A 14,094-nucleotide genomic window follows, 5' to 3' on the forward strand; every position below is an offset into this window, starting at 1 on the left:
AAACCACACAAAGCTCTTTTTAATGCCGTGCCTTAATTGAATACCATTTCACCTCATGCGTATTCAAACTACTGGCTGCAGCAGTATAAATGTGTGTCGCTGTAAAGGGGTTGAATACTTATGTAATTATTTAGAACTTTTTTTTCTACTTTAACTAGGATGTGTTTTTTGTGGGTTTTGTAAAAATGTCATGTCATCTGTGATTCTTTGACAAAATCAGAGAAAGGCAAGGTAATCACTTTCTATTAGCACTGTTTGTATTCAAACACATTTTCTATAAATGTAATAAAAAGATGCATTCATAAAGCTTTCTGCCTCGTCCATGACTTTCTAAACGAGAGCTAGAGACCAAACTCACAGCCTTTTCCCACCGTCATGTATGTGATGTAATTCAGACGGGAAGGTTGCTCTTTAATGACAATTCACAGCCTGTTTTATAAGTTAACTGTGACACACAGTCGGACTGCTGCTCTCAAAAACAATTAGGATCAGGTATTGACGTTAAATGAATTTAATTTAAAAAAACAATGCATAATTATTACATATTGTTTGAATTGACGCCCTGAAATTCATTCCATGGTATTTCATATTGCAGCTTCTGTTGGGTTCTTGGAAATCTTCCACATAAGCTATTGGTGCTGTAAAGTCAGGTCGGACTCTTGAGTAACATCTTAAAGTCCTGAGTAAGCTGTCCCTGAGGAGAAGGTCACGTTTAGTGTCCATGATTGGATAAGAATGCGCACTTTTATCTCAGCATGTTTCAGTTCCTCTGTATCAGGCGCGCCGACACTAAGCTTCCCACCACAAGGACGGATCCATCATGCCCTGTCACCATATCTGCGTTTGACAAGCTTTGAGCTTTAGTGGTCAAACTAGGTCACTTTATATGCTTATCAAGTCCTAAAATGTTCATCTGTCACTTTTATTGACTTGAGTTTATTGACCCATCTAATTTGTCATGGTACACTTTACTTCTCCTGAAATGTGCCTTAGGGTGAAAAAGAGAAACCTAATAACCAAACCCTGCAACTTCTTTATTCACTACCTACTTACATTTTCCACTGAGCAAGGCACCACACTTAGCAACAGATCAACTGAAATATGAATAAAGAACAGATTATTCCAGGTTCTGGGATTAAAGCTAGAATTTCTGTGGCAGTTGTTTTATTGGCTCCACCTTATTCCTATACTTGTATCAGCCAACGTAGCCTGAAATTGCTAGTTTAAGGCAGAGATGAGGAGCGGTAAGAGGCCGACTGTCTTGTTTTTTTTAAATTTGTTATAAACCCATACATATGTTTCTGTTGACCCAGCTGACACGGACTCAAGTGACATCCTTCCCTTGAAGCCACAAAAAGGTTTCATACATGCTGTTTCATATAGTTCTACCCAACACCTTTGATATACTTTGACATGGTTAGCTAGCATGTCCACTCATGAAAACAGCGGTTTCAGTGATTTACTGCACTATTTCTTGGCTGGTTGTAGTGACTTCCAGGTGTCTTGCATTGGTGAGGTAATCAGGCAAACAGACTCCTGGAAGTGAGTTGGCAATGTGCAGTATAGCCTATGTTACATGACTGACTTGTGATGTTGAGCAATGCCTGAGCTTCTAACACCTGACTCCCTATCAGCAATTGTGTCAGTTAAACATTATTTCTGATTACACCTTGGACATTACAGTTAAAAGCTTTTCATGGGAGCTCCGGCTTCAAAGAAACAAGTGAACACGAGGCCTTGACATAAAGTTCTGACCAAACATGCACATGTATTTTGTTAGAGAATCTTCCTTCCTGTGAATGCTCATAGATCAGTTTACTAGAGATGTGGCACATGGAAGATATTTCCACTGTGCGCACTTGTCGAGTCCCTGTCTGTAGCCAATGGACTAGTCAGCTTTCTTTTCCCTCTCAAACATGCGGTTCTTCAGAAACCAACGGGGGCCAAAATGGCTTCTGTATGGTGTTGAAGGTTGAAACTGACTAATCCTGCAGTCTCAAACAAAACATGCTAAGTCTACAACACATAGTGCATTTCATACCTACTGCAGATTATGCTCTTAAATCTAATCAGTGAAAGTACATTTAGAGTCTAAATTATTTAAAACAAAACAGGATATGCAAGTAAAGCAGTAAGGTGCTGCTGGACAGATCACGATATGTATTAGTACAAAGTTGTATTTTCTTGAAGCTCCTCCATCACAGACATCATTCCTCATTTGCTTTGTGGTCTCGTTTTTTTGTTCTTTAAAGGCTGTTGAAAGCTGAGATGTTTGGGTATCAAATATCTGATGCTGGGACATTTAAGACTCAAACAGACTATTATATTGATGAGCTGCTGGACTGATTAGCAGTGCTTTGGTATTTGGTGTTCCATAAACCTTTCAGTGGTAGAAACTCCGGATAGGACCATCCCAAAATGCTCACGGTTCGGTTCAGATCTCTCTCTCTCTCTCGCTCTCGCTCTCGCTCTCGCTCTCGCTCTCGCTCTCTCTCTCACACACACACACACACAGAGTTGTGAAGGTTTTCTTTATTTAGGAGATCTGATGCATTACAAGCAGTACCAACGACCATGGAGTGCGATCATTACATAAAAATGATTTCTTACTGATTTCATGCTATTCTATTCAACTACAATAACACTGAAATACTGTATATATAAAAAAGAGAAATATATGTATATAATCACATTAAAGCAGTATTTTACAGATGCATTCAAATGAAAGAAAGTAAATGCTTTATGCACACATTTTATAAATCTTTAAAAAAAAATCTTGCGGTGGTGTATAAAAACATGTAAAAAAAGGTCAGCATTTCCAGACAACAGTAAACACAATATATATATATATATATATATATAGCATTTTCTAATCTATATTTATATTGACTGACCAATATAGTTATTTACATAAAAACTTGAGAGCAATGGCAATGTGAGATATTCCTGAATCAGGCGAAGCAAGAGCTGTTTTTATAGAGCTGGGTTCCATGCACCTGCAGACGCCCTGACTCAGCATCTGCAGCTGAAGAGGCCTTCTGTTCTCCTGCTCGCTGCCTCTGGTTCCAACACCAATATTTCTCCACATCATTACCCAAATCCTGCCTAGATTTTTCACTGGTAGGGTGCGGCTGGTCTGGAAGAAGCCACTCGTGTGCGTTTAACAGCTGTCAAGGCTAATTTACAATAAGGCAGCGGGAATCAGAGGTGGAGAGGAACTAGTGTCAGCTACATTAGTTAACATCAAGTGAGCTCAGGTCAATTCACTTTTTAAAGAAAAGTTGAATTCAAAAGCAGTACAGTGCTTGCAGGGGTTTTGCAGCTAAAGCCTTACTCGGCTAATGTTAGCTAATGTTGGAAAAGCTCAGCTCGATATTGCTGTCATTATGACTGTATTATCCTTATCCTGTATTTGTCATAGGTATTTACTGTGGCCAACTGTTGAGTAAACGCTAATAACAGTAGTCTCTCTTGAAAGCTACTTTCCAAATGTCTGAGATTTCAGATTTTCGGTTGTTCTTTTAAAAAATCACCTCACAAGAGAAGAAGTATGCAAAAAGCCACAAACTTTCAGAAGAACTACTGAAATTAATGTTCGAGTCAACTGTTAACTGTCAGAACTCAAACATGAAGCTGGCAGCGATACGGTTGCAGGTCCTGCGGCTGAGCGTTGGCTGACTGTGTTGGGGTGTCTGAGGTCAACTCTGCAGTATTTCCTCAAAACGCTTTCAATGTGCCATTATTTTTGACCATAGTCCCTGCACGGCGCCTGAGCAAACTGACAGAGACATAAGTGATTCAAAAAAGATTGTGCGGGGGTTAATGGGGTCAGGACTTTAGCCTTGTGCAAAAATATTGATCAAATGCCTGATCACGCGCTCGGTGTAATGACAGATGTCAATCACTTAAAGTGCCTGTGTAACAACAATCACGATTGAAAAATTACTCAAGAGAAAATAACAATTATGGCACTATTAATGTAAACTATCTGAAATGTAATTACAATCTCAGAGCAGGTTAGACATATCTAGGGTGTATGAAAGCATTCATGAGGCTACACCACTACTCTCACCTGAAGTAAAGTATGTGTATGGAATGCTGCTTTCCCTCACTCCCTTCTATGCCACATATGGACTTTGACTTTGGTAACTGAGAGAGCTGTTGACAAGGATGCATAGGATTATTATTATTACTTATGGCACAACAAAATACTGATGACACGATAATTATAAAAAAACACCATCTGCATGTCCTGAATAAATACAGCTAACTGCATAACCCTTATACCAAAGTATTAAAGAGACAAGATCCACAGCCTGCTCATCATACAAGAACATGGAAGCTAGGCTATCAAAGACACAGCTACAGCACCAGTGAAGTCACTGAGAAGCAAAGTGTCAGACAACAAGGGGGGGGGGGGTCTTCTCCCCTTTGGGGTCTCATACAGATACAGGGCCCCCCTTTAATCTGAGAGGCAAAGTGCATGATGGCATTAGTGAAAGCTCTTCCCTGCAACACTCCTTCCTTCTGCATTCCAGCAGTTAGCACCTGTGAAGGTAGATGCAGGCTGTCAGGGGACACTGTTTTACAGTCCTCTGATTTCTTTAACAGCACCCACATTTGGGCCGCGAGCCTAGAAGTGATGGATCCCTGTTTGACAGTACATGTGTGTATCCAAGAGCAGGGACCCCCACATAATCTACTCACCTCCTTCTACTAATGATTAATGGCCACAGTATGCATAGCATGTTAAGTTATCTTTCTATGGTTAGCATTGTGCTAGCTCCAAGCTAAGATGTTAGTTTGGTACGATGCGGCAGGGGTACGGTTAGGTTTGAGAGATATGTACCCAGGACAGAGTGTCTTCAGTGGGGTTAGACGGTGGTGGGAAGGGAGGGGCTCTCCACCTCCTCCACCTTCTGCTCTGGGGAGCAGCAGAGGAAGAGACGGCTGCCCAGGCTCTTGAAGGCAAATCCAAAGTACATGACGTGACCCATGGCCACGAAGGACACAGAGATGATGACGAGCAGGCCGAAAGCCTCTGGGTTGGGGGCCAGAATCACCATGATGAAGTGCAGCAGGTCTAAGAGGTAATTCATGGAGTTCTGGACGCCGTTGATCACGCCGCGCTCCGACTCCATCACATTCTCCTGGATGAGCTGGGTCACTGTCAGGTCAAAAGACCACAGGCCTGCGAGAACAGAGCAACAGTCAGGGCTAAAGCCTCTTTACAGCCTCACTGTCAGCACTTTAACAGCACAGTGGCTGCTGCAGCAATTACCACACACAATGATTGGAATCAAAGGTTGCAAATATTGCTCTGACACATCTGTAGGTTTGTGTGAAGTTCCAGTTATTTATGAAAATGTTCAACCTGTGGACCAGCATGACTCACCGTTAGGAAGTCATCATTTAGGAAACAGGAAGTGAACACTACAAAGTTTTCATGGACACTAACATACCTACACACAATTTCATTTCGAATAAAACCATAAAACAAATAATATGCACTATTTACTACTCAGGTAGCGATGATCATTTACACTTTGGGATCATAATCACTCCAATGTCATAGCATTTAGATAAGCAAGGGGGAACATTTGTAAAGCTGCCTCCTTCCTGTCATATCTGGATATGAGAGATCATAGTTTATGAGAAACAGAAAGTCTCTCCTGGGATCAAATCATCTATTTATTTTGTAATAAAAAACACAATTGGACCTATAATGTTTACTGTTTGATTACTATAAGTCTAATAGACAAGTTTACGCGCCAAAACACGGGTAGCGCCATGACACTACACAAATGCACTTCATTTCCGCCGGAAGTCTTTTGCACAGCGTCTGTCGGTGTAAACCGATGTAAACAGTCAGACGGGCACTGGTGTAAACACAGCGATTTCGATGCTAACAGTGATGCTAGCTTGGGAACACGATTCTACTTCTTTGACTGGAGATGGCGTTACTCTCCCCCACCCGAATTCAGTGCAAAACTGGGAGGATAACATGACGACGTGGCCCAGCATAAAACCAAAATAAACTGCCTTATTTAGGTCATGCCCACAGGAGCCAACAGTTGTCTGTTGTTTACATAATGCACAATTTACATGATCTCTTTATGCTGTGCAATATATCATATGTGCCTGTACTGTTTGAGTGAAAATAAAGTTTGATGTAATTTAATTTCATTATTGCACTGCTATTGCATTATTGCATTTCATATGTTCCTTAGAGTGCTACAATTTCTTTTAACACAATTCATCATTCATATTAAGCTCATACTGTACATAAATAACACTGAATGAATTAATTGTTGAGAGGAAACTAAAGAAATGGCTTCAACAAGAAAGATCACATGTTTAATCCTAACAGGTATTACAAATTAAAATATAAAAGCAGCCCACACAATTACATCACTATGAAAATATTCATATATAATATTAAAAAATACAATGCATGCAGTATTTGTTGTGTTTATCTGTATTTAATGAACAACATGGCTGGGTGCTGGGTGCTGGTTTGTGGTCGTAGCACTCTCTATCTAACCACTCGTTCAGGTGCTTTCTCGAGTGATTGCAACCAACTACCGCACACGTAGTTCCCGAACCACTTTTCTTCATGTTGTAATTGTTATATCCTCTTTGTCTCTGCGATATCAGTGCTTTGTCGGCACAACGGAGCTAGCTAGCAAAACAAACCCAGTCCGCCAAAACGGAAGTGCATTGCATCGAAGGGAGGAGTTCAGGATGTAGAGCGGAAACGGCTCAATAACTTGTGTATACGGAGAATCCTTCGGGATAATAATAATAATAGGATTTAATAAATAAAGTCAATTATAAATTCAAGTATATTTATGTTGTGGAGTAACTCTACTGATGCAAGACCATGTGCATGCACGTGTTCTTACACTACATGTTAGATAGAAACACATTAATTCAATAGATGAGCAATTTCAACCCTCCCCACCATTCTTCTATTGTTTGTTTGTGCATAGGCATTTTCAATGTACTTTATTTGTGTATTTCTAATTATGTTTGTCTTTGAAAATATATAATTGAATTTTAATTACAAATAAAAGGGGGGCTGTTATACTCACCAATTCTAGCAGCGATGACTCCAGCAAACAGAAGGCTGACAGACATGTAGGACTGCAGGGGGGGCAGCTCTTCAGCGGGGGCAGCAGTGGTGGCGTTGACTGCGGTGAGGAGGCTGGTAAGGGAGTGCTCGGCCTCAGGCAGCACCGTCTCCCCCATCAGGTGGGAGTATATGTCCTGGAAAGGCGAAACGCTGAGGTCGAGCGGGCTCCCGGGAGCAAAGACGGAGACCACACACAGTATGAGGCAGGACAGCTGGGCCGTGCCGGAGATGAAGCCTGTGCGGATAAGGCCGCACTTCTTGCGGACCCAGGTGAAGGCGACGGTGCCGCAGATGCCCGCTACAGCCGAGGCCCCCATCAGCAGGCTGAGCACGGAGCCGTTGAGGCCCTGCGTGTAGGCGTAGCCCGTGGTGATGCAGTCGAAGCCCAGCACCGTCATGTAGAGGAAGGACAAGGACATGCCGGCGAAGAAGATGTTCTGGTTGTAGTAGGCCACCCAGCCGGCCCTCAGGGTGCGCAGCGGCTCGCTCACCTGGTAGCAGCAGCTGCGCTGCTTTGGGGCCCCGGGCTTCACCATGGAGGCTTCAATCATCAGCGGTTGGGAGGACTCCTCCGGACTCTGGCCATTCTCCAGTTCTGAGGAGAGGACACAGGGAGAGCTGCAGTTATATTCAGTCTGAATCACCACACAGGAAAAAACTCTCACGAGATACTTGGTACGAAAAATAAATACCAGTGCAAGGCTGCACAAACTACCTCAGAGGTAAAGACTTCCAGCTATGCATAAGGGAATACTTAAGTAGCTTACTTAAGGGCAAACACTAGGGAATCAAAGGGTTTTCCCTGAACACATCCTAAGGTCTTTAAGATGTTTGTTTTTATTTATTTTTTAAATCCGAGACATCCTTAAATAAAATGGCTACCTTAGCCTAAGTGGTTTTACAATGGTTCAAATCCCACACAAGGTTCCTGCAGCTACCTTTGGGGGGGCTGAGCTGTTTGAGCTCCTGCTGCTGCTCTTTCTGTCCGCTCTTCATGGACAATGCCGGCGTCTTCTGGTAGACCGTCCACAGCAGCGCGTACTCCACACACATGGAGCACAGGTTCCAGCCTGCGATGAAGCCGCAGCCAATGAAAGGAGAGCCGAAGGCCATAATCTGACCCACCAGCATGGGGGCCAGGATGTTGGTCAGCTGGTCGATAATCCGTACGGTGGCATTCATGTCTGTTTAGTACAAGAGTGGAAGAGAGTTTCTATACAGCTGATTTAACTCATATCAAGTTTGATATTCATATAACAGCAGGTTTGATTGATGGTCATAGCACAGCAAGAGGATACAGATCATCAGGTTCATGGAGGTTGTTCAAATCTTTGAAATAGTTTATAACAATCAGGGGGAAACTGCAGGGACATAGAGGGTAAAAAAGAGAGTGAGCCAATATCTGGGGTTCAAAGTCTGCTCACTAAAGTCATCTGATAACAGGTCACATGAGGTTGGGTGATAAGCCGGCAGAAACACTGACCTGCCAGCGTGCTGCTGTCCTGCCCTGCCACCACCACCACCCAGTCCCTCTGGATGGTGATGGCCGTGGCCGTGCTGGCTAGGTTTGCAATGTTGGCGACGCTGATCACCAGAATGTAGCATGTGGTCTAAAAAGAAAAAGAGGATATTTTTATGTTTTCTATTACATTTGATTAATATCTAGACTGTTCAGTATGAAACAAAAGACAAATATATATCATTAATATATACAGCATGGTCTGTATTGCTAATACCACAAACTATTAAAAACCCATTAAAGCTGCACTGGATTCTTTCATTACCATGAAAACACTCTCTGTAGTTCTCCTTTTGACTCAATTCCACACACACTCTCCTGCTGTCTAAGTATACTCATTAATGCTGTACTTCTTGAGCGCTTTGGTCTGCGACCCCTTCAAATATCCTTTGAAAGGCTCCAGTATATCACAAGCTAAAGATCTTGGGACGCCTCAGATTCACCCCACCCTCGAGGTGTATGCACAGTGTATTAATCCACTGCTAAATATAGTCCCGAACAAAAGTGGTATTTACTCCTGTGAAAGTAACCTACATTTTGGAGGTGTGTTATGTAAGATTGAACCTTTTTATATAATTAAATCAAGTAAAGAAGATACGTTATGCAAATCCCACAAACTACTATCACATGTCATCTGTAATGTAAAGAGGAATCAATAACTATCTATATAACCCACTGTGAACAATAGCTGTAGATAAAAAAGGAGCACAACAGCTAATTGAATATTTGACCTCCACCGCTGCAGTAATAAAGAAAATGTGCGACAACATTGTGAGGAAGCTGCTCGGGTCAGAAACAGCAGAAATGTTTCAACAGGCCGGGCCACATTTCTCCCTCTGTCATGTGACGGGTCTTGAAGAACCTGCTGACTACACACAGCCTTCAACTGCACACTCAATCTCCTGTTTCACACTCCTCCACCACCTCCACACACACATATCCCTCCAAACACTCTCACATGGCTGGAATCCCTTCTTTCTCTGGGAAGTCCAACAAATGCAGAGGGCCACACTGAGGACATTCTGGGCAACAGAAAGGCGTTTGTTTCGACCTGACACCGCGACGGGCTAGCTCTGCAGAGTGAGGTCTTTGTGTGGAGGCAGATCTCAGGACACATAGTTCAACAAGTGTAAACAAGACACTCCTTATCCACACACACACACTTCAGAAGAACCGGTGTGGGATGACCTCCCATGCATCACATGTCTGTAACATTACCTCATTATTTAGGATTCTTTACAAAGCTCTGTTTTTGGTTTAAAAAAAAGTTCAGATTCAACAATGATTGAATAAAATTAGAATTTTTTTACATTTCCAACATTGCTGTTTACATTCAGTTTATTTATTTGCAATACTGTCAATTATACCTTTGAATTACAGTTTAAAATAATGACTACAAAGTTTGTTAAGTGTTTAGACTGATGACATGGATGTTCTGGGACCACTAAGTACTTAAGGTTAGATTAATTTAATGAATGATTTGGTTCGTGTTGGGTGTGTTTTAGATGAATATGTTTTTTTGTCTAATATATGAACTCTTTCTAATTCTAGAAGTGTTAGTAATATGTGTTAATAATATCTATTGTATTTAGTTACTATTCAGTGTCTGGGACCCTATACTAAAGCTTCAGATCGTTTTTTGCATGCCCCATTTCACACATCTCCATTATGTCTAACGATTTTACTTTTAAACTGTTTGTAAATGAAATGAATTCAATACAAACTATATTTAAGAAGTAGAAATACATTTTATTTTTTGTGCTTGAATTTCCCTTTTTTAAGTACATTCATCAGATTTGTATTGCCAACGACTGCTACGCTGTAATTGTTGTGCATCTGAAATTGAAACTAATTGAAACTAATACTGCAAGAGTATCCTGTACACCATGATTTAAGTTATTTGATACAGCAATGACAACAATAATTTGTTGAGTAGAACAGTTAAAGGTCTTCTGGAAGTTACATACAATCATTTGCTCATCTGTCAAAGCTCTTCAGGTGCTCATAAAATCACATGGATCAGTAAAAGAAAGCAACTTTCAATCCCAGGGTCAGAGTGTTGTACTTGAGGTAAAAAGGTTCAAAAAGCATTCGGTTGAAACCCCGATCAGATGTGATTGAATGTGGCCTTACCAGAATCCATCCATTGTAAAGCTCCACAAGCTGTTCTTTGAACTGGAAAACAACCATGAGAAGGATCCCACACACGATAACGCAACTGTTCTGGACGAGCAGCGAAGTCTGGGCCACTGTGGAAACACCACGACGGACATTAGGGACAGAAACCTGATCAAAGACAACAGATGTCTGTCTGATATTCATTAGAGCGCTTCAGCAAGATGGTTGGCTGCATTCCACACACTGCCTTATCTGATCTAATAATGGCACATTCCTCTGAATAAACATGGCACAAGAGGTGCATTTAACTGTAAAAATGAGGAAGGGGGGATAATAGTAATGTAATGCCAGTCCCTTTGAAAGTGCTGTATCAGGATAAGATCTGAAAATACTTTTGGCATTTTGATCCTGCACACTTATGTTACAACAGCCCCTAATGCTTCCCATTGAATTTTGCTGTCTTACCTTTAAGTCTGGGATTTTTGTCAACCCAGTCCCCAATGATGGCCCCCAGCAGCAGCACGGAGCCGGCCACCACCAACCCGTACACGGCCGTGAGCAGCAGGCTGTTCCCGTACAGCTCCACCAGGAACACCGCCACGGCAAAGTTCCACATTCGGTCCCCCTGGAAAGTTAGATCCTGGTTATTTTAAGTCAATGCTGATCTTTAATAAGACCTGCAGGTTAGGGCTGATAATAATCCTCTCTGTTTTCAACAGCCTCTTCACCTTCCTGTGCAGCGATTTGTATTGTGTGGTAAGCGAAACAGGGAAAACATGTCATTTTGTAATGACAGGTATAATGACACAATGCAACAATTACACACTCATGTTGTATTACATTGGGTTGGACACAGAAACGCTACATATGTACCCTGTCATCATGAGAATAAAGATATGATGGAGTTTCTTTTAAATAGACAATAATGTGATGTGATGTGAATTGTCATATTGTGTGTCTCTCTTACCCATGTAGACAGGGCATGTCCCATGTAGATAAGGAATTTGGCTGAAGTGAAGAAGTCCCGGACAGACACTGAGGATAGAATAAAGACGTTATCCATCCTCTCAAGGCATGTAAGGTGTGAGGGAATATGTTGTCATAAAGATTGCAATGAAACATAACCTACCACAGCATGTCTTCTTGGGTCGAGAGTTATCCATGGTAAAGCTGTGTGAATGGCAGAAATGACCGAGTGAATATGTCTGTTTACGTTGTCTTCTCTTTGTGATTTGTGGTGGACCGCGGTTACAGCTGGGTCTCACTGTCAGCGACAATAAGACAAAAAGACACGGCGTTTCTCCCTTTTCCTCCTTTCCAAACTTAGCTATCACTGTAGCTGAAGTCGGAAATAAATAGTTGTATAGGCTAAAAGGCCGGTTGATCGCTCGAGCACACGATTAACAGCTGAAGAGCCCCGCTCCGCCGACCGTTAGCTGAGTTGTGCTCTCTCTGTTTACCTCCCGCTTATACTCACGCGACATTTTGGGGGGCGGGAGCTCAAGTGAGAAAAAGGTCACTCCCATAATCATTTATAGAAAAATGTTTTAAAACAAAAAGTTAAATATAGTTGCACTTCTCTGACTTACTGACCAATTTATTTGAATACCCTCACACTCACGCAATTGTTTAATACTCACCAGAATTCTACAAAATAATCAGCTAACACAGAGACAATGGTTTTCTTTAGTGTTCACTACGCACAAGAGCAGACAACAAACTAGTGAAATAATAGTTATTAAATGAGCAGCCAACAATCAAAATTATGAAGTTACTGTTTATAAAAACATCGTTTTTTCATGTAGGCCTACTTGTAAATGTTGTTATTTTGGTCTATTTTGCTTCCATGTTTTCTTTCACTCAAGAAAACTTCCAAAAACACAAATAAATGGTGTTCGTTTTACTACCATGTCTGAATTCATCTTTAGATTTAAAGCTAATCTGCATATTTAAACATGACATTTCAGGGGAAAATACTGACTTGTAAAGTAACGACTTATGTAGAGAGTAACGAAGTAGCGAAACATATTACTTTAAAAAAAAAAAAATGCAATATGTAATATATTACTTTTTTTTAGTAACGACCCCATCTCTGGTGTCCCGTGAGTATATTGGTAAAATGTCACATTTTAAATAAATAAATAAATGTAAGTCTTCCGCACTCTCGCGGAAATTTCTCCGCAATGGAGCGAGCTTAAGTTTCACTTTTGATTACATGATATAGCCCAGCGCAACACCTTCATCACACATGTTGCCACTTGTTTGTACCATTTTCAGTCGATTTGTAATCTGTTCTAGAAAAACGATGTGATTTTGGATATTTGTGGAGTTAGGTGGTCCGCGAGTGTTTTATTATTGGCTAAGTGGTCCTTGGTGAAAACGTTTGAGAAACACTGGAGTAGAGACTAGAGAGCATCGGAATTTCACAGTTTAATCTCCTGACCTGATATTTTCATTTTGTATTCAATCAATATATTTTTGGAAAGGGAAACTGTGCGCAAACAGCAGTAGATATAATATATATTAATTTATTTAAAAAATAAAAAAGGGCACTTTCTCTGGAGGAAGAAAAAGGGCAGGGGCTCAAGCCCACTTCTATGTATGTGTGCACGTGCCTGGCACCCAGTGTTCTTCTTTTTTCTTTTTTTTTGTGGAATTATATACATTACTTACAGAGCATACGAAAAAGGATATAGATAAATAGTCAACAGAACAGATAAAACAATTGAGGAACAAGGGAATAAAGAAAGAGAAAAGTATATATAATAATGACATGGGATTACATTATATTTGAATATCATTGCTGATGTTTGTTTGTAATCTTTATTTATCCAGATTGGTCCCATTGAGATCATATATGTCTTTTTCAAGGGAGACCTGCAGCAATTAGGTTCCACATGAAACATAAAACAACATAAAACAATAGAGGCTATCATACAGCATATTTACAAGCTACATTTACATACTTATCAACACTTACACCGAGAATGATGCGATAATGTGTAGCCTATTATAATTTAAATATTTTAGTTGGTCAAGGTGGTATTAAGAGTAACCTCTTTATAAGCTGTCAGGAAGTTTCATTTAGTAACATTTCCGTTTCCAGTAAGAAATCACCACATTTACCTCTTTCTGGTATATTTGCCTCTTTTCTGGTATATTTTATTCTTAATTAAAATATTTAAAGTATGTGTATTAAATAAGTAAGTGTACTCAGTGACTTTCCATAACGGACTGACTATAACACTATACTACAGATGTTTCCAGTTATAATAATATTGTTCTATGACTTTATGTTGCCAGTTATAGGTCAAATTCAAAG

General features: G+C 40.7%; 1 protein-coding gene across 1 annotated transcript; it reads right to left on the reverse strand.

Annotated features, from left to right (window-relative positions):
- Window positions 1-2,517: 2,517 nt before the first annotated feature.
- Window positions 2,518-12,247, reverse strand: slc40a1 (solute carrier family 40 member 1). The gene is made up of 8 exons (XM_079663211.1): window positions 11,902-12,247; window positions 11,740-11,807; window positions 11,238-11,397; window positions 10,788-10,903; window positions 8,619-8,745; window positions 8,074-8,319; window positions 7,095-7,730; window positions 2,518-5,191 (listed from the first exon to the last, which is right to left on the reverse strand). Exons 1-8 carry the CDS (start codon window positions 11,933-11,935, stop codon window positions 4,875-4,877), a joined length of 1,704 nt encoding a protein of 567 aa, XP_079519337.1. The 5' UTR covers window positions 11,936-12,247; the 3' UTR covers window positions 2,518-4,874.
- Between the last annotated feature and the right edge of the window lie 1,847 nt (window positions 12,248-14,094).

This window comes from Notothenia rossii (assembly GCF_949606895.1).
Source record: "Notothenia rossii genome assembly, chromosome: 2".
NCBI lineage: Eukaryota > Metazoa > Chordata > Actinopteri > Perciformes > Nototheniidae > Notothenia > Notothenia rossii.